General features: G+C 41.5%; 1 protein-coding gene across 1 annotated transcript in view; it reads left to right on the top strand.

Moving 5' to 3' along the window:
- The window catches only part of CYP7B1 (cytochrome P450 family 7 subfamily B member 1), a 122590-nt gene extending 104735 nt beyond the window's left edge, over positions 1-17855 (top strand). Inside the window, exons 3-6 of the mRNA XM_082754674.1 lie at positions 1691-2287; positions 2737-2943; positions 8989-9167; positions 13517-17855. Of these exons, the coding sequence (XP_082610800.1) occupies positions 1691-2287; positions 2737-2943; positions 8989-9167; positions 13517-13813 (1280 nt within the window). The 3' untranslated portion in view covers positions 13814-17855. The remainder of the gene's footprint in view (positions 1-1690; positions 2288-2736; positions 2944-8988; positions 9168-13516) is intronic.
- Positions 17856-22103: the final 4248 nt, after the last annotated feature.

The raw sequence follows: 22103 nt of genomic DNA, 5'->3' as shown, positions 1-22103 counted from the left end.
GGAGATCCCGCAGAGGTTGGGGCTAAAAATTCCTGTGCAGTTTGGGAAGGAAGAAATGATCAGGGAAGAGGACTGAGAATTTAAGATCCTTTTGTCAAGCCGGCAAACTCTACAAGTGCCTCAAAAACCCTCACACTGTTGACAAAAATGGGGGTCAAATTCTCAATTTATCCTTGTCTTTCCTTGCTGTTTTCACTGGGATTGCAGTGGACATAAACAGGATGAAAATTACATGCAAAGAAAGTCCAGAACACACCCGTCCTTACCACAGAGCCGTGTGTGTATATACAAGTCAGGATGCGGAATAACTATGATAATTCAAATATCACTATATGGTAACCATGGATACTTGTTGACATTTTTAGTGGTAGTGACTACTTTATCTCAGGACATCTGTCACCGAGCCAAATTTGGTCCTCAGTTAAGCATGTAGTGTTCCCATTAAAATCAAAGGAGATCTGTCCCTTTAGTGAGACAGAATTAGACTATAAGTGTGGTAAGCTTTGATATTTTCTGGGTTTATGGCTAGGAGGTTTATCTCTATTTCACAGAGAATGTGTACATTTTAATGGGTACTTTTTTCCCTAATGCACCTGTCCTACAAGCTAAGAATCAGGAGCTCTAACTTTAGACTTAACAAGGGAATCATCCATAAAGAGTTAAGATTTAATTGGGCTTTGGGAGTATTAGCATTTTGATTCATGACAGTTCACCAAAATATTCTTCTTTATTAGTTGACTTTATGCTTGGGGGAAATTTTCCAATTTTTTTTTCTGGCATAGACAACTTCAAAAAGATGTCAAAAGCTACAATTCTGTACCTTAGTACAACTGGAGGTCCAGCTGTAGTCTCTCCTTAGTACCTCAGTAAGATGGAAAGTTGTCTGTGCACTCTGATACAATGTCTTATAATGCCAGGACAGTTTGTGCCCCAAAATGGCAACCATTTTAAGAATGAGAGCCTCCTTCATTGTAAGCTAGGGCTTCAAAATCAGATCCTGTTGTGGTCATTTTACTGGTACTAAACAAATTCTTAACAAAAAATTAGACAAAACTTCAGAGGAAAATAAATAAATAAATATGAAACAGGTGGGGCTTTAAATATTGGGGTTTGGCAGTGTGCAATTAAAGCTGTAACCAGCAGATTTTGAGTCTTGGTGTCATCTCCTTGAAGAAAAGCTGCCTAGGTAACACATTTTCTACTCCAGCCCCCCTCATCCACTTCTTCCATTCAGGTGAAATGTGTTTCTCCCTTTCTGCTATTAAAAAAAAAAAAAAAGCATTTTTAAAATGTTGCTATGATTCCTTGTATTTCATGAATTATAACAGTGTAGTAAATTACTTATTCCAGAGTGCCACAGTTACAGGTCACACCCTACTGTTGCCAAAACCAGTACATCAGTCTACATTGAAGGCTTCATGCTGATTTTAGAAGTGCTGTGAGAGTATACACTTGTGAAATCTTCATCCTGACAAAAAAAAAAAAAAAAAGTATTCTTTTTTTTCTGAAGCAAAATACAATTTATCTTCCTTTTTTGCTTTGCAGATCTCTTCACAGGATTTTGGTTTGGGAATTTTCTTTGTGCTCTTTTTCCAGACATTGGTGGTGCTTATTTTCGTTTACTACTTCTGAAAGCGTCACAAGATTATAAAACCCCATGTGTCTCTATTTTTTTTTCTCTTCTATTCAGGCAGATATATTACCTTTATCATGGACCCATTTCAATATGTTTACGTCATCCGAAATAGCAAGCAACTTGAGTTCCATGAATTTGCTAATAAGATGGCTTCCAAGACTTTTGACTACCCAGCATTGTCGAAAGCAAAATTCCCCGATCTCAAGGAAAACCTGCACAGAATCTACCAGTATCTACAAGGCAAGCCTTTGGACATAATTTCTGACCACATGATGAAAAATCTCCAGGATATATTTGAATGGAAATGCTCGCAAGCAACAGATTGGGAAACAGAAAAAATGTACAAATTCTGCTGCTCTGTAATGTTTGAAGCCAGTTTTGTAACACTATATGGAAGAGTTCCTGCTGCAGATGGCCACAAAGTTATTAGTGAAATCAGAGACAAATTTATCAAGTTTGATGCCAGCTTTCCCTATTTAGCTGCAAACATACCAATTGAGTTGCTAGGAGCTACCAAGAAGGTTCGAAAGGAGCTTATACATCATTTTTTACTTCAGAACATGACAAAATGGCTGGGAGGGTCAAAAGTGGTCCAAGCCAGACAAGATATATTTGAGAAATATGAGCTGCTTGGAGATTATGACAAAGCAGGTAGGAAACTTATGAATGATTGCTTGTCTAAAATAAAATAATTTACTATAGACCTTTGAAATAAAAAGGCAAAATGGCGACCTTGAAATTTTTTTATGTTCTTTCTAATTGGCTAATGATAAAATGTTTTACTCTGAAACAACCCTCTATGATAATTGATTTTTTTTTTTTTTTTGTGCTGAGGTGGTAAAACAAGATACTTAATGGTGATAATGAGAAAGATTATAACTGAGCTGCATTTACTCCCCTTATTCCCCCCACCCCCCCGACATTACATTTCAAACTATTCTCATTAAGCAGAAAATTAGACTTCAGAAGCCTATTGGTCCTCATTAGCATTCACTGATCCTTGGCTGGGTCTGTGTCCTAACATCTTTTAATTAGCACACTGCAAATCTAATCAGTGTAATAAACGCTATTAATCTTCCTTTTCACTTATTTTCTCCCAGCACATCATTTTGCCTTCCTGTGGGCCTCTGTGGGAAACACGATTCCAGCTACATTCTGGGCCATGTATTATCTGCTGCGGCACCCAGAAGCTCTTGCAGCGGTGCGTGACGAGATTGACCATTTGCTGCAGTCAACAGGTCAGAAGAGAGGGCCCACGTATAACATCCACCTCACCAGAGAACAATTGGACAACCTGGTCTACCTGGGTAATTTATCTGTTAGAAAGGGAAGAGGGTCTCTCCCTGCAAACTCGGTTTATCACTCATTTCTGTTTACTGAGAAGGTGGAGGACACAGCTGCCTAATTGACATAATAACACCCATTTACATCAATTATAAATTATGTAGTTTATAGCTGTAGATACTCTCATTGCATGTAAACATTAAAGCCTAGGTAATTAGCTATGCAAGGTATGCAAAAGGCTAAATCGAAGCTTTGCAATTATTTGAAAAAAGTTGATGCCTATTAAGTTGTTTGATTCTGAGCATCTGCCGAAGTGTTAATGCATTTCAAATACTTTGGTATGGTACTGCCAAGAAAGACCCTTTCCTGAAATTAAAGTAGGATAATGTATTTAAACTGCAAATGTAATTTTTTTCACAAGCGGTTTCTTTCTTTTTCTCTTTTTAACACAACAAAAAGACTTCTGAAGCAGGCTTCAGCATAGCTGTGCCTCCGACCTAAACATAAGAGCTTTACAGATGAGAAATGGTGTTTCCAATATTGAAAGAAGTACCTTGATTCAAAACAGAGTGTTGTAAGGGAGATCCAGGTCTTCCAGTTCGAGACCAGTGGTTCAGAGGGAGGCCACCATTAGAAGTTGTATTCCGGAGCTGGATGGGCCTTCAGGGCATCAGCTGATGGCTTCATTTCACTTGCCAGTGCACAAGCACAGCAAGTGCACAGGCACTTCAAGATTATTGCTGAAATTAGCCCAAGGGAGGAGAGAGGGAAACATTCATAGGTACATAGAGCAAGGAGGAACCTAGCCTTGAAGCATCTGAAAATCTCTGTAGATAGTAGTATCAGAATAGACAACAGCTGTAAAAAAAAGCATAAAGGATCGATATTACTTTCACTTTAGATATTGATTCCAATCCCCTGTTAAAGCTGAGCTCATGTCTCTGGGGTTTGATAGCTGGTGGCCTGACCTGATGGTCTGCTCTAAAAGGAAGCTGTATCAGAGCAGAGTCACTGTTCCTGGGGTGCATCTAAGTGAGGGCTGCCATTCTCCAGGACCATCTCATATGGCATGCTTCAAGAACCTGTGGTCCAATTTGAGTTGTCTCTCACAGCACAAATATAAAATTGAGTTTGATTCAGCTACTTTGTATTAAAGCATTAGTGTTAACCATATATACCATGGGTCTAGTAAGTCGGTTTCATCTGGAGGCACAGCAGTTTTGGTGCAGATTTATCTCCAAGTGATGGAGCAGGCTTTTGATGTCAAGATAACATGACATTCTAAGCAATTTATATACTTTAAAGAACACAAGTAAAATTGCTTCACATCAGAGTTAGCATCCACCAACAAATAATAGAAAAGGAAAGTTGCCAAGCATCAAGATCAAGAGAGAATTTATTTTCTATTTGGAGACAGAGATGGGAATGGCAAGGGAAAAATACAAGCACCCCAGAAGTGCAAGAATAAGGAAAATAAAGCATGTACCTCACTAAAACCAGCTGGTGCAAAATGGAGTGAACACTTTACAACATCAACTGTGTCATCCCCCCACGGCTCCTACAAATTGTCAAGCACCTTGGTAACATTTGATTTACATGTTGAGAGGAAAGTGCCACATCCTACTTTGTAGTAGTCTTGTAACACTTTTGTTAAATTTTATAATAGCGTTAAAAGTAATGTGGTATGAACAGAAGCTGGATTTCAATTCTTCTGGCACTTAAGTCATAAAGGGCTGGATACTGTCCCATAAAATAATAATATAGAAAGAAAAAAACTGTACTATAAGAGAATTAAATTCATGCTTCAGTGGAGAACGGAAGGAGATGTTTTCTTAGTAAATGTATAGGAAGGACAAAGGTCCAAATTTTCATGGCTTGTGCACCAAAAATTCCCTGTCTGCTCTGGCAGCTGTGTGGGGAAAAGCACGCTGTGGGCCAGCCCTGCCTTTGCACTTACAGCTTTCTGACCACGGCATCTGAGAAGGAGCTTTTCTTCCTTCCTCCTTCTCCCCCATACCAACGCAGAGCACAGAAAGCCAGGAATTCCTGTCCCTGCTCCCGAGTAAGGCAGACAGGTGGGATTCTTGTGTATTTATCACCTTGTCATCTCCTTCTCCTGTTTTAAGTGCTCTGATTCCCCGTCCTCTTTTTGGCCTGCTGTAACAAGAGCCTTTTTTTGGATTCATCATGCTATGGAGAGCAAGCAGGAATTGCTAAAAAGCCTGTCTCAGAGGCAATGTTGTTGTTCTGGCCATATTCCTTGGGTCTAGGGAATGACATGTCCTGATTTACTTCTAAATTCAAAATACAGGTATGTGAATTAAAAAAAAAAAAAAAAAAAAAAAGTCTTTCAACCCACAGCAAAACCAGCTCTTGTCACAAATTGTGGCCCTGATTATTTTTTCTTATGGCATTTCTGGGGCAGCACACTTTGTATCGTTTAGTTAAGACTTTTCCAGCAACCAAAACACGCATACTTGTGTGCGCTTACAGAGTAACATACATTATTAGTCATTATGAGTCACAATGGAGCTCTAATACGGTAAACGATACATGAGAACGGTCTGTCAGCTTTTATGGTTATACTGGAAATGCAAAGGGTAGCGCAGAAATACACTTGGTGCATGTGTAATGCTAGGCATGTTTAGTCAGTTCGTTTGTTTAATATTAGTCCATTCATTTATCTGGTGAAGTATTCTTGCCCCAGGTCATTGCTGAATCCCAGATATTTCCTGCAAAAAGAGCACAGCTTGAAAATTTGTTTCGTCTATACGAAAGGGTTATGAATCCAAAAACAGATAATGCAGAGTATGTAATCGTAACACAAGCATTAAGTGTTAAAATTGCTGGTTGGATTGAGATACATGAATATATTTTCCTGGAATGGGCTGGGCAGTACCATGTAGTTCTTCCTAAGTTGCAAATGTACTTGTTTCCAATTGTCATTTCTGTTGGCACACCTCGGTGCATGTAAGTGACCCCTCCAAATATTTGCATACCGATAGCTATTTTCCGACAATACACTCTAATAATGGTGGTACCCTATTACCTGCTATCTGCTAGTGCAAAATTAACAATCCATTATGCACAATAAGTTTTATAAAACATTTACAGATCGAGATCATGTTTAATTAAAATTAACTTGCTTATGAAAGCCAAATGCACTTATGATTCACAATGACCTTTTATTACCTGCAGTCCCTTGTTTTGGCTGGATGATTGACAGCTTGCTGTTTGGCTACCATGTTGTATTTCAGCTGACAAGACTTTTCATTTTAACTCAATTTGCCTGCCTATCACAAGCTGGTGGCAGGCCAGGCTCAAGTCACCCAGCTTTGCCTCAGCAGCTTGCTCTATTTCTCATTAGTACGCATTTATTCAGTGGAAATTGGAAGACAAATGCTTGAAGGCATGTGAACTAAGTATAGCAAATTAGGGTTTAAAGACTGAATATTTATAAGTATATTGAAACAGTTTTTTTAAAAAAATCTAGAATGAATTGGAGGCTGAGTGCTAGCTTTAGTATAAGAGAAATGAAGAGAGAAGTGGGAGGATTCTAAGAATAACAATACTATGAGATATTTCTCTCTCTCTCTCTCTCTAGAAAATATGTAAAATCTCTCTGACAACACCTTATCAAACAACAGCCTGGCTTCTTTATGTGGCGCTTGTACAGCGAAGTTTAGCATCTCGTGTGTGTAAGAAGGGGGAAAAAATGAGGGTCATGTTCATTTGCTGCTTGGTTATCCCTTGGTATGCTTTAAATTGCCTTGTTTGTTCGGCACAAGCACAGAAACAGATGTTGCTCTACCGTGCTGGATAATTTACTGTACCTCATGGTGCAGAATGGAAGGCCTCCCAAGCTACCCAGCTGGTCTGTCAGCAGCAATGGCTGGTGTCTGCTGAACTATGACAACTGCAAGCAAAGGCTGCGGCGTTATTGTGCAGTTGTCATTCCTCCCAACGTATAGCCTGGGCATTTGGGGAAGGCTGACTGTCTATTTTTTTAATGTTAGCCTGCAAACCCATATAAGCTCCATCCTCCTTTGTTGATCATAATGTGACTCATTACTTTTGTCATCTAATGATTATCGGCATGATCGCTCAGAGCTAGAGCCAAGCTTGCCTTCCACACATAGCTGGTACTGGAAGGTAAAGCAGATTTGTCATTTACGATCTGACCGCTAAGCCACACTTTGTGCTCCATTATTGTGATTAACTTCTGCATAAGATACGCTGCCCAATTGTCAGCTGCGATCCGGCAGCGGGCACCGAATGCCGCGCTCCCCAGGAGGATGGCCCCCGATAGGATGTGACCGCGTCACTCGTCCAGCTAAACGCACACCCGCTACTGTGCAGCGGCGTTTTAGTAATTATTTTTCCTTTCTTGCTCTCCCCAGCCCCCACCCGATTTGATTTCTTGGGTGAACGGTGCTGCATGTACATCGCCACCGTTCCCAAGCCGGAGTTAGGGGCTTTGTTTTTTTGGAGGCTGGGGGCAGTCTGGGAGCAGAGGCTGGACCCTCCCTTTGTACCGCGCAAAGTTTTGTTGCCAGAGCGCTGCCAGTTGAAATCTATCGTGTCAGGTGCCTTGTGGCTATCCGCAGTAGAGGCCATATTCTGGAACCGGGGTTCTTCTCTGGCTTCGTCACCAACAAGCCGATTTGACTCTGCCTGATTATAGTAACGAAGGCAGTCCAAAAGAATATGCACAGACTCACTGTACGTCACATTGAATCACGGCACTGGCCACACAGAGCTGACCGCAGCCTCATTTCTTTAGACAAATGCATGCTTAAGGAAAAACCTCCTGCAAGAAAGCATCCAGGGCCACTTTATTTGCTATGCATGCTGCACCAGATTTAATTTTTTGTGAAAGAGCGGTTGTTATTATTTTTTTCAGATGCATCTACACTGGGTAGCTACTGTCTCTAATAAACCAACCTTTTGGGTGCAGCAGTTACAGTGCTTCGGTGAACACTTAGAGCAGGCTTATTTGGTATCACAAAACATAAATACAGGCACAAATGGATTATTATGTGAAAATGAAACCTGATTTTAGGCTGTTTTTCACACTGGCGATTAGAAGGAATCAGGCCACATATAACAGCACCCATACACGCTGGTGGAAAAATAGTCAGTTTTGATTACAAAGTGAGAGATGCAGCCCTAGACAGGAGCTACATGCTGATATACATGCTATCAGAATGATTTATGCAAATTATGCATATTATTCCCAAAGGAATTCCTCCTCAAACTGCCAGGATAAATTGCCGGAAATTAGCCATAAAATCTGTCGTGCTAGGAGCAAAAGGTGAAGGCCACTGGGAAAGCAAGGACATTCAGCTTCTGGAGCCTTCCAGGACGTGATGGTGGAGAAAAAATCATGCTTCCCCTAGTACTGAAAGGACTACATTTTGTTTTCTCTTTGCAATTAAAAGTGTCTTTCTCTCTTAAATCTACCAGGCAAATAATGAATTGTTTTCATTCACTTGGACCATAATAGACATTATCGTTTGGCAACGTAGCTCATTGAAAACAAAATAAATTTAAAAATCCTCAGCCTGACTGCGGAATTAACAAGTGAAATGTTTTTTCTAACGTGTAGCCCTGACGCTACATCCACCAGCTTTTGAAAGGCAAGCCGAATAGCTCCGTGGATGCTTTCACTGGTATTTACTTGCAACCTCCGAAATATATGTAAATGCATAAAGCATTCATGTTTTCTGATTGCGTTGTTTTCAACGTGATGCCTGAATAATGACTTTCCACCCAAAATCCAGGGCTGCCTCCAGCCGACACGATTTCCCAGAACTATCAGCGAGAATCACATCGCAGTGCTCAGAGCAGCGGCCCCCCGCCCTGCGGGACTGTTTAGTACCTCCTCGTGGTGTCTGGTTTATGTTTTGTTTTCTTTGTGGTTTGTTGTTTTTTTTTCTTTTTCCTTTTTTTTTCCTTCAGCCTGCCCTACTAAACCTGTCGAGATGCAGCAGCTGCAGCCATGTATAACTTGCAGTCATCTCCCATATTTCTGACGCTTCCCCCCCTCTGTTTTTGTTTAATCGCAGAAAGCGCCTTAAACGAGAGTTTACGGATGTGCTCGTCTTCCATGAACATTCGCATCAGCCAGGAGGATTTTGTCCTCAAGCTTGAAGGGGATCAGGAAGTCAGTCTGAGGAAAGGAGACTGGATAGCCCTTTACCCTCAGATTTTGCACATGGACCCCGAGGTCTATGAAGATCCTAAGGTAAACACTCCGCTGGTGTTACTCTTCCTACTTCAGGCACATTGCAGCAGCCTGGCCTTTTGTGATAGGTTTTTTTCTTTTTCTTTTTCTTTTTTTCCTGCTGTTCCTTCTTGTGGAACAAATCTTCCGACTTTCAGATGTATTTTCGAGGGCCCTATAGGTCAAAGGATTCATGGCCTGAAGAGAGAAATATGGTGATGAGACTGACTGCTACTGCTTTCAAAGGAATTGACAATTGCACATTGACTACCATAAACTTTAGGCTAAATGTGGGTTTTGTTTGGCAGTGGATCATTTGATACCCAAGGAGGGCTGAATAATAGAAGGTGGTTTAAATAGCAAATAATGTGGGCCATTTAGCTAAGTGCCCCCAAAGCATCATTGACTCTCTGAAGCCCTATAATAGCAGTCTTACTTGAGCCTTATGCTTTTTCACCTCTCTTCATAGGGATTCACCCCTTCTTGATCAATTAGTATAGTGTTGTGAACTTGAAACTGCAAAGCTGTTGCTCCACAATGAAGCTCCGAGGGTAATTGTGTCATCTCCTTGTATTTTTCTCTGACGCTCGAGTTAATGAATATCAAAGACTCGAAATTAATCCACCCTGCCTCAGCCTTAATACGGCTTCAGAAGTTCACCACCTGCATGCAAATTGAATAGTCCTAGTCTCCAGTAGGTTATTCCACCAGGTTGTTGTCCAGGGTACCACATAGGAGGTGAAGCTGTATATACGCTGAGGCCATTAAATGCCTCCTTATCCAGAGAGGTAGGAGTTACACCTGAATCATTCCTCATCCCCCTTTTCCTAGGCAAACAGCTCTCTCCGTGTCATGCTCATTTCCAGCCTTGATATTTGAGCCAAAGATGCGTTTCAGACCGCAGTTCAGCTTTGGGAGACATAGGATGTCTTTAAATGTTTGTAGAAACCCCATGTTGGAGACAGTGCTCCTTGAAGCTTTTCCTTTTGGGAACTTGGGGATAAAGATGTGCATGTGGGGTTGCAGAAGAAGGGTGATGTTCAGGTGCCTTGTTTGTGCAGGACAGCTTTTCGCTGTGCAGGAGCTCCGCCAGAGGCAGTGAGAGGAGGTGTGGAGTGTGTTGGAGTTAGCAGAAGTAGGGTATAGTTACAGGTATGAATACAAAGGCCACGAAAATGGAAGTGACATCCAGTAGAGCCCAGCAGTCTGTACCCACCCAAAAATAAAGACAAAGGCTGCTAAGAAAATCAGTGTTTTAAAAAAATCATATACTGGCAAATAGTTAATTAATATTTTTATCCTTATAAGCCACAACTAGCAAATAAGCTTTTTTCTCATTTTATTCTTAACACTTTATTTTGGAGAACATTATTGATTTGTCAAAAGTCCATCTGTTTGTTTAGGTCCTAGACCAAAGCATCAGAGCGGTAGCTGAGCCCCTCCCTTATTCAATAATTGTCAGAATACATTACCATATTTCTATTGCTTGAATATATCTGCTTGGTATCAGCTCTGCTCAGCTTTCACAGTACAGCTTTAGTTCATATATTTCATCTTTTTGATAGTGAATGAGCAATCCACACTTTGCAGTACATTGATTTCAGCACATGGGCCCTCTCGAAAAGTGGGGAAATCACTGTTCTGTTTGGTTCTTAAAATATGCAGTGTGCTTTCAACAATAACTACTGAAGATCAGATAGAGATGGAGAATGAATTTTTTGAAAGGTGCAGTCTTGAGCTTGTCATGTATTTAGGGAAAACTTTCCTGGGAAAACAGGCAGCTTGACGAGATAATTTTGTAGCAATGCTTTTCTCCTGGATACATAAATTTAAGTTCAAGCTATCTTCTGCTTTGGCACCATATTGTATAAGTGTGAGCATATATTGTTGACCTCCTTCTTCACTTAGAGCCTAAATAAATGAGTCAATTTTTATGAAGTGGGTAAGTGAACCTCTGAATCATAACACAGCTAAGTTACAGAGCTCAGTAATTGAACTCTGCAAATCCCATAGAATGAAATATGAGGAAATCCTGCAGGAAACCCAACATGGATGGTGGCTTCCCAAACAAAGCTAAATACAAGAGCTAAATACAAGATGTGACAGAGAGAGACTTACACCAGTCACAGGAGATTCCTCAGTTTTCATAATACTCTGAACAGGCCATCCACACAAAACTTCATCTCCAGTTTCTTCACCCTTTCCTCACCATGATCCAGCCTCTCCCATCCAAGCAAGCCTCATGCATGGCTGAAAGCTCCTGCGCTGTCAAAAATAAGTCTTCCCTTAAAAGCTAGTTTGCTGGCTCAAAAAATCTATCCGAACCTAGGGGATTCAACAACACAAGCATGAGTTTGCTGTCTCACATGTGTTTTCTGATTTTTCCAATTCCCTAGACAACAATTATTTATTTATTTATTTATTTTTGGTAAAATGAACTACAGCTTTCAGATGGCTCTTGGCATTTGGTTTGTTCCAGTATGTATATATGTATGCAACACCATAGTTCCTCACATCTCCAGACACGAGGAGTTCACCTTGTAGATATATTCCAATTAAGTGATTTGGTTTAGTGGTTTTTTTGTTTTGTTTTCTTTTGTTTTGCTTTTTAAACTGTCACAGTTCATATTTGGCAGTGCTTTTTTTTGATCAACAGGTTTTACATTTCAGGAAGTGAATCTGTTTTAAGGAAGAGGAGGGTATTCTGGTCTTTCATTTCATAGAATCATAGAATATCCTGAGTTGGAAGGGACCCTTAAGGATCATCAAGTCCAACTCTTGACACCGCACAGGTCTACCCAAAAGTTCAGACCATGTGACTAAGTGCACAGTCCAATCTCTTCTTAAATTCAGACAGGCTCGGTGCAGTGACCACTTCCCTGGGGAGCCTGTTCCAGTGTGCAACCACCCTCTCTGTGAAGAACCCCCTCCTGATGTCAAGCCTAAATTTCCCTTGCCTCAGCTTAACCCCGTTCCCACGGGTCCTGTCACTGGTGTTAATGGAGAAAAGGTCTCCTGCCTCTCGACACCCCCTTATGAGGAAGTTGTAGACTGATTTGTTACTGTTCTTCAAAACACTTCCTTTTGGTTGGGGTATTCAATGAGACTGAAAATAATTATTTCTCAGTGAAAAAAAAAAAAAAAAAAAAAAAGAACATATAATGGTTTTTAACATTCTTGCCATGTAGAGAAACAGGTCTTCAGCACCCCAAGTTATATCCCCTCCAGTGCACATTCTCCTTCTCCCCTTTCTCATACCCCAAATCCCCTGCCACTGTTTTTCTCAACAACCAGACATACAGTGTGTTGTTTCCAGAGCCTTTAACCTAATGGGTAGATCAGTATCAGTGCGTTTTATCATTATGTTGTTTTGTGGTGTGGTGTTGTTTTTTTTTTAATCAGTTGAGGTGGTTTCTGTCTGACTGACTTGTTCCCAGCCAGCTCCAAATGGCTGCTGCTATAGCAGATGTATGCAAAGCAGGACAAATGCTAATGAGTGACCATAAGCAAGAAGTGTCTGTCATTTTTATTCAAAGCATGCAGGAGGATTTTGTAAGTGGTTAATTTGCCGTTGACTGAGTGAGGATGCCAGATCTCCTTCATTCAAAAACATGAATTATCTCTAAGCAGTGATCCTGCTGCTGGGAAGTAGTCAGAAAGATGTTCAGTTTATGGAATGTAAGTTACAAGCCCAACCTCAAGCCTTACCTGAAAGTACACTCGTTACAATGGTCAGTCATTGGCAGTTGTCCTGCTTTGCACATAGCTTCTGGAGCAAACCATGTGAAGGTCAGATGTGGGAAATTAAGCAGCAACCATCTCCAGCTGAAGGGAAAATTGACTGCAAAGTATCAGGTCTGCTTTTCGAATAATCTGCACCACTGGGTGCAAAAGAAGGATGGATTTTGCTCTGATCTTGCAAGAACAAGATCAGTGCAATGCATTGATTTATTCATAGGCATTTGCACAATTTGACAGATTATCCTTATTCGTGATGTATGTACCACACCAAGCATATATGATGCTTTACAAGAAAATTGTCCTTCCACTAAGGTTCATTGTCTCTGCTACAAAGCGGTCAAAATCTAATTACAATCAATACAGGCCAGACACTCAGTGGATGAGACATGGAAGTTGAAGGAACTTGATGTAACGCAGCTAAATAAGTGGATTTCATCAGTATTCTTTACAGGGGCGGTAACGTGAGCTAATGAAACTTGGGGCAACCAACTAAAAAGGAGAAGCTGTCTACTCCTTGTCTTCCTCTTGATCCTGGTTTCTGAGTTTAAGAAGTACCACTGACATGCAAACAAAGCACCTCATATAACTGTTTCATTAGATATCTCACTCTCTTTCTCTTTTATTTTCAGGAGTATAAGTTTGATCGTTACATAGAGAATGGCAAGAAGAAAACCACGTTCTTCAAGGCAGGAAGAAAACTGAAGTATTTCCTAATGCCTTTTGGCTCTGGGATCAGCATGTGTCCAGGGAGGTTCCTTGCGATGAATGAGATGAAGATGTTTCTTTTCTTACTTTTGGCTCATTTCGATGTAGAACTAGTGGAAAGCAAAGCTGTCAGACTTGATAACAGTCGTATGGGCCTTGGTATCCTTCTGCCAGACGTTGATATTGCCTTCCGTTACAAGCTAAGGTCCCTAAAAAAGTGAGCGGCTGCCTATATGTCTTCTACTAATCTCAGTGTTAGCTCTGTTTCCTCACTCAACTTTGTATTCCTGGGAATGTTTGCTTTTACCCTATCTGCTTTCACCTCCTCCTTACTTTTTTTTCTGAGGAGCAAAGCCCTTAGGCTAGAGGTAGATGTCGGACATGGGAACAAGCAACCCTGCCCAAGTTGTGAGTAGTGAGGTGAGATGACAAGCATTTGGCTGGGTAAATAGTCCCTATGAGAAGGATCCCTATACTCTTGGCCATAAGTCAAGTAGGTTTTAGAGGGAGGATGACATCAAGTTGAATCCAGGCCATTATTTGGGAAATGGGCTCAACAGACATACATTGGGAATTCCTCAGACTCCTCGGAAACCTGGCAATCCAGATACACTGCAAGCATGCTGGTAGAACCAAAAGGCCTCCTACCATAGCTGTGTCATGAGTTTCCCCCTTGTTAGATGGGGAGGTCCCACATACCCACCATCTGGAGGCATCACTACATCTGCTTGTAGAACAGTAGCAACAAATGGGGAAGTTAATTCTAGAAGGTGAAAGGTTGTTTAGAGATAATTGTTCTATTTGTTCTTTTTATTTACTCTCTTCCCTTTGTGATCCTGAGTGTCTTAGTCCTTACCTGGGAGATGTAATGAAAGCTATATGAGTTGGATGGGGGGTAGGGGGAAAGAATTTGCAAGAATGCCTTATAGGAAACACATCTCTGACTTGAGTGGTATGAATGTGAGTGGTATGAGTGGTACGAAGCAAGGGTGAACGCTCTGTTTTTGTGCAATACAAAGAAATTAAAGTCTATGATTTTTTCTGCAGATGATTAATATCATAGTAGAGGTTCTGTTGATTTTAGTAGGCCTTGGATCAAGCCTACATTATCTATTTTGCCTTTGAGCCAAAAGCAAACAAACAAACAAAAACAGTATACTCTTCAGGTAGAAAATATATGAGCCTGTTTGAAATGATTCTATCATCTCAAAAATTATCTTCTGTTTGTCTTACTGTTTTACTAGTGGCATGTATCTGTGTTTATTTTCACCATTTCTTGTGTTTATTAGTTGCTCCAGAAAGGCAAAATAGTGAGAGGACTTCAAGGAGAAGAATGGTATCTAAAACTACTTTTTAATAGTGTTTTAATGTGCCTAAGAAATACACAGGCAGAGTAGTGCAACCCCTGTTTGGAAACAGAACTGCTTCTCTACAAGATGGAAAACAGGCTCTTTGGGCCCAAAACTTGAGTAAGTGAAGACCTCAGACAGCCACAGAGGTTGGCTGCATATGGGCTTCACTGGGTGACATGATTCCTGGTGCATGGTGCACAGGATCTAAGATTTGTAGACCCTGTCTCTCTTCCTAGCCACCACTTTGGAGACGGAGGAGGATTCTCATGGCTGTCTCAGTTTGACGAGATAGTAATTGTGATGGGAGAATAGCCATGTCTGTGGGCCTTGCTTTGTGTTCCCCAAAAAATCTCAGTTTGCGATGTGCCAGCATAAGTTCTGCCCACACTGCCAGCTGACAAATAACGTTATACATGAAAAAGACTTCCCCTGATACGCTCAAGTGTCCCGTCATCATTCATAGAACTTAGAGTGGAAGAAAGATGAGTAATCACCGCAAGAGGTTATTTTGGGCAGCCAACCCTTAATCTATTCTGTGCCAGGATCTGCATTTCTCTAAATAGCTAACCAACCACAGAGGTGTGACCCCTGTCTGGACATGAGTTCGAATTTGCCCTACAGATGATGAATGAACTGCTGTCTCACCTGGAATTGGAGTACCCAGCAGCATTATAGAAATTTCTCAGTGATTGCTAAGCAAATCACTAAAAATGTTTTTTTTGTTGTTTTTTTTTGTTTTGTTTTGTTTTTTTTCCAGTATTTCATTGTCTGCATTTCTGTGTTTTTGGGGTGTCCTCCTCTGGTGCTGTCAGAGGTTTGATGCTGAAAAAAAAAGCACCTGACACTCTACTTTGTGCAAAAGACACATTGCTCTGAAAACTTCAGCTTGACTTGTCTCTTGTCTTTTCCCAGTGGAGCATCAGAGCCACTAGGTCATTTTGGGAATACTAAGCTGCAATCTGCTGTTCCTCAATCTTCCGTGTCTTCCAAAATCAGAAATTTTACTTGTCTCCTAAGCACTTGATAGCCTATGGATGGAAACTGCTACATACATACTAAGGTTTAGAATTATTTATTGTTATTTGTGTAGGAGACTGTTTAGTTACTCATGTAAAGCACATACCCTAAATAAGCATTAGGAGAAAGTCTTTCAAAAACTGGCACAGCCACATTCCAAATCCTCTGAGGAGAAAATTGTGTTTTTGTGAGATATATTGGATGAACATTTTCTCTTCACATATAATATCAATAGCATCTACAGTGTTAGAGTACACTTATATTAACTGGGCTTTGCGGTTGATTAAATGCCTTAACTTTGCTTCAACATTTAATCAACAGCAAAACCTGATTATTACTTTGTGCCACAGAATAAAATTTGATTTTATGGAGAGATTCCTGTACTCGAGTTACTTACTGCTGTACTTACTTGGTAGGAGCTATTCTGTACTCAGCCATAGCTCACAATCCAGTTTGGACATTAGAGCCTGTTTTATTGAGAGAGGAAATGCTGATATCATTATACTGTTGACTATATTACATTATTGCTTAAGTGTAAGCTGTAAAATGTCTCATGCCACAGTTATGATAAATCTTTCTTTGGCATCCAACTTTGAAACAAACCTGAAGCAACTGCGAAAATAACAGTAGGTACTTGTTTTAAACATAAGATTTTTTTTTATAATTGTGTTCTATTTTTAGGATTTTGAATGAGAATATCACAGGCTGCTGCATAATTTAGTAGGACATAATAGCGCTGTGCCAAAAGTACATGCAAATCATTAGTAATTTCAGATTAATTGCTGATCAGTTTGTACAGTATCAGTTATGAAATTAAAAGAAGATCTAGATTGTCTCCAAACTAGAAAATTAAATCTGTAGGCCTTACTTCCTTCTTCAAAAAAATAAAAAAGAGCCTTTCCCAGGAGCCAAAGGAAGGCTCCATGAAGGTGCTCAGAGGCTTTGCATGGGGGTTGGAGACCACACCTCGCACCACACAGGAGGCCTCTATTTTGCTGAGATAAGGTCAGTTGCTCTTTTAGCTCAGGAACCAAAAGGATCAACCTTAAGACAAAGCAAAGCCTGCCCAGCTTGCCCTGGAACTGTGTCCCTGGTAGACCCATGCTCCTGGTAGGTGACTTCTGCATCTTTAAGGCCTGCATACATTTGTGTACTCCATCTGCAGTTGAGGTAAGCTTCACGCCCTCTTCAAAGTCATGAGTGTTAAAGGAGGAAAGAGGAATGTTAGGCCTGGTTGGTTCTCTCCCAAATATTCTGCAACTAAGCAGGTGACTTAGTGAGAGTCAGCAGCTGGTCTGACCAAGAACAGCCTGGTCTCCACAGAGCAGGGAGTGAAAACCCATGGTATTCCTGGGTGAGCCTGCAGCATGCCTCAAGGCCGCAGCTGGAGCCAAGCTGGCCGCAACATTATGCCTGTGGTAGAGGGCCAGCTTTGCACGTTTTCTTCACGACATGAGGAGCAAAATGGTTTTTGATCATGTCCTTTGCCACAGACCCAGGAGCTCTTAGTGTTGGTCACTTGGACACCATAGTGCTGTTGGCAAGTGTTCAGTTAGGGGGGGGTGGAGGGAGATGGTGGGACCTTTTGTTGCCTTATCCCTCCTTTCCGCTGCAGAAGGGGGCTGCCCAACAGCCCCAGCAGCACCTGCTCGCCTTCCCCAGGTAACCCCACAGGCACAGGACCAGTCGGGAGGGCTACTGGGGGCCCTGGCTTCCCTCTGTTCATCCTGGAGTGAAATGGTGTGCCTACTGCTCAGTTTTAAAAGTCATAGAGCTGGTCTGTACTGGCCTCTACTGTAAGCTGTCACCTCCTATGGCTATACTGATACTATCTTCTGCTGTTAAGAAAAGATATATATATTTTTTCTGATATAAAATAGGTTTTCTAAGTCAGCGTGGCCCTGTGTAGTGTGTGAGAAGAAAAGTGAATTTATCATGACCTAATGTGAATACTAAAATGTGATTTTTTTTTTTTACTATTGTCATTTTAATTTACAGATTGTTGCCATTTTCATGTTGCCACTGAATATTGCTGTAACCTGTCATAAACTTACTAAACTGCTATATTTCTCCAAAGGCCACACTGGTCCATGTGTACCTGTTTGCAAATTTGACTTCCACATCTCTGTCAATATGTCCTAATGTACTAATATGAAACCATTTAAGAGTTGTTCTTCAGCTTACGGTTTTAAGCCCGTTGCATGTGACTGGTTTTGGCATTGCTATTTTTATGAGTAATTGCTGGTCTGTGAATTTCACTTGTAGAATTATAAATGATCTTTTATTTCATCATTATTGAACTTTCTGACATTCAAAAGATTGTGAATTGCTCTTAATTGTGCAAACTGACATTTTGTATATAGATGAACAATGGTTAGGTTCTATTTTAATAGTTAATATCCATCATTAAGGCTCTCAGATCGAATAAGGTGAATATTGTGAATTTCTGAGCGAGAAAATTGAAACTTCATTATTTTAGTAATCTAACACCTTAAGTGAATTTTGTATTTCAAGGATACAATAAAAATGAATATATCTATTTTAGTATTGAATGACTGTCTGTGGTAATTTTTTCCACCTTACATTTACACTTTTCTCACAGATTCACAACTATTGGTTTCCTTTTTAAATGATTCAGTCAGCATACAGCATTTTTCTGTTGCTTGATCTTGAAAAAAATATATATGTTTCTTTAGGAAAAGGGAAAAAAAAAAAAAAAAAGAACTTCAGCACTGGCATGGAGCAACTCCTTGGAATTTAGGAAATGATTAGGAAATGATCAAGTCTGCTTTACCCTCATGAAACTGAAGCCAGTTATTACCAGGTGAGGAAGAATGGTGGTACTTCTGACATTCTTAGACATTATTCAGAATTAATATAAAGATTTGCATTCCCAGTATAAAGATTGGTACCCAAATACAGTTCCTAGGTTTTTCCTTTTGCAAACCTCTGGGTAGCACCAGATGTACTACCTTGTGTAAATTTAGATCATTCATTTTAAAAGGGAAAATGATGGAAAATTGCTTCAAAACCCAGCACTGCATGAGCAAAGTACAACTTAGCTTTTCTAAGCATCACTGTAGCTACCGAATTCTGCCAGTAGCTGTTTAATATGAAGCTTGTATCCTAAAGAGATCACTTTTCTTCAGTCCTTCATGCAGAAATGTTAGTCGGGAATGTCTGTGAGGATTGTTGAAGAAACGTTGTAGAGAAGATAGACCTGCAGCATTTTTTTGTATTTGATAAATGTGCTTATAACTTTGTGATTGCATTAACTCCATATTATTTTAAAAGTTACTGACATTTGTAAAGAAAAAGTGGCATTGTTTGAGGTTTCTTGAAGGGCATCCTTCAGAGTGAGCTTTCCTTCATGGTCTGAAAGGGAGCTTTGTGGAGGAGTAACAATAGCTTCAAATATTGTTTTTTATTCAATCTTTGTTTTGACACTTAATACTTTTTGATGTTACTTATATTGCATTATATTTTAAAATTGAGACATCAGTTTATGCAAGACACATGCTTAATGCATATGAATAAAGTTATTTTAACTGTCAGACCATAGAAAGTGAACTATATTCCTGCCCATTACTTAAACGTGCCTGTGTGTCATGGCCAGTCATGTCCTGATAGACACAGCATATCAGAAAACTGATGTAATTATAAAAACACCGTTTCAAACTACACCTGTGAAAGTATGGTGATCTTTAAGTTAAATTCTGTGTTTATAAATGCTAATGAGTATGAAGAAATTGTTGCTGCATGCAAAGAACCATGTAAAAAATACCTAAAATACCCATTTCATTTGAAAGCAAAGGATTAAAATGTAGTGGGATCTTTACCCTCGTATAAAGCATCACTGTGTCTGTGTAACCCTTGCTATGCAGCAGGCTTCCCTGGGATCTCAAGTATGAGGTTGCCTGAATACCTCATTTGTAATTGCAGAAATACTCTTGTCTCCAAAACTATTTACACCAAAATAAGGAGTCAAAAGAAGTCTAAGCTTCAGCTGTTCCTGCTCGGAGCCTTGCAGGATGTTCAGTTAAACTGATTTCGACGCGGATGTATGTGCTGGTTTGTATTTTTCCCCAAAAAAAAACAGCACCTCTGAGCACAGCAAAGTTGAACACAAGTCTAGGGTCTGGCTACGGCGGCTGCAAACGGCAGAAAGTGAACTCTTTGCTATGACTTTTGCCGGCGAACTCCTGCAGCAGCCACCCCTCTCCTCCAAAGTCGCCAACCTCCCGCAGGCAGCAAGCCTTTTCCTCGCCTTGCGAGCCAATGACTCGTCTGGCTCCTCGCCGTCTCTTCCAGCCGCCTCCCGAGGAGGAAAGACATCTCCCCGGCGGCGCTTTCCCAAGTCGGCGGCGAGGGGAACCTCGGCTGAGCATCGCTGCAGGTGGGAAGCCGGGGGGCTCCTCCTAGGAGCAAACCCAAAGCTCCGAGGAAGGGGGTGAGGGGACAGGACCCCCACCCCCGGGAGTGAGCCCTGCCGGGGGTTAGGTGAGTTTGGAGGGCTTCAGCCGGTGGAGAGAGGGGGTTTACTCCGGTAAGGCGATTGTTTGCCCCTAATCCTCAATTAGAGGGATTTCAAACTAGTATTAGAGGGGCAATCTGTTCTGCAACTTCTCGGAAGAAATAATTGTTGATTTAGATAAGCGCTGATCCCTTCAGCGTTTGATGAAGACGTTAATTTATGGCTGTCTAGCAGTTTATGGCTGTCATTAGGTTTTCAGCTTTGTCTCTGTTCGAGATGCATCTTTCTCTTTATTTTCATCCGAGACAATTATGGAAGCAAACGGTTACGTTTGATCTAAAACGCATCATTTTCCTATAGCATTTCAAATTATTCACAGCTCATAGTTCTTACACGCGCATATATGAATTTAAAAACACAGCACTGAAGTGCTTGAAACAGCCCATAAATTCGCTTCGTGTTTTATTACACGTCTCGGAACCGGCTTGAGAGGAGAAGGGTGACTCGGGACTCGAGGGGGGGGGGGGGGAGGATTTAACCCTTCCAGAGCCCAGGGGAAGGGAGCAAACCCCGCTGGGGGAGGCTCGGTGACACGGAGCTGCCGGGGGACCTAGGGGACAGGGGCCGGCTGTAGCTCTTTGCTCAGACAGCTGCTGGTCCTTCCGACGGCTGGGACATCCTGGGGGGGCCGGAGTGCCACTTGCCCAAAGTTTTGTCCTGTCCGACGGCAAGTTCCCTCTCCCCTCGGCCTGTTGGCACCCAAGTGACAAAGGATGCTGCAGGGAGCCGCCGAGCCCGGGCTCGTTTATTTTACACCCCCACAAACCCCTCCGACATCCCCCCTCTGCCACCAAAACCCGAGTGTTAATTGCTGTAAAGTTTCCGAGCACGTGGATAATTTACTTTGACTGCTGCGTTTTAATTAAAAGCAAACTTATTTATGTTTCTGATGTTTATATTACGCGATTTAATTACGTTTAGAGGCAGCGTCGCGCTTTTTTTTCCCCCCTTCTACCCTAAATCACATTTTCATTAAAGGTTTTAATAAGAAAACTCACTTGACCACTATTCATTATCTAGTCCCCTCCATGCACACAAGTTCACTTACCCATTCATTTATTCACTTACTCATTCCAGCAGATCCGCTGCAACTGCTGCTAGCAGGGATGTGAACACTCATAATTATTTGTCAAAGTCTGGAAAGTGTATTATCCCTTCTTCTAGTGGTAATTAGTTACCATAGCATCTAATACGTAAATGTGCCCAGAGCACACCATTAACAGTTAAGCGGAGGATTCAATTTAACACATGATTATATCTTTCATAAGTCATTACATTAGGAAAGCCAATGTCACTCATGCTGGGACGATTTCAGGCTCGGGGCCGGGGGAAGGGAGCGGGTCCGAGGGGGCGTTTGGAGCAGGGCCGGGGCTGCTGCAGGTGAGGAAGCTTCCCTTTCCAGGGGGGACACGTCCCTCTTAGGCTTACTGATAGATCGGGGGAGAAGAGGGGCGGGGGAGCCTCTCTCCTCCCCCTGCCCGACGGGACCTGCCCCGGGACTGGCCCCGCGCCCTCTCCTCGCTCCCCAGGGGTGACAGCAGCGAGGTGCCGGCAGTGGCAGCGCCCCCAGCCCGCACGGAGCCCCCTGCCCTCTCCCAGGAAAGCGAG

Source organism: Aythya marila (assembly GCF_965140915.1).
Source record: "Aythya marila genome assembly, chromosome: 2".
In the NCBI taxonomy this organism is placed as follows: Eukaryota; Metazoa; Chordata; class Aves; order Anseriformes; family Anatidae; genus Aythya; species Aythya marila.
Note: the sequence above shows the minus strand (reverse complement) of the source record. Positions and strands in the feature narration are given on the sequence as shown.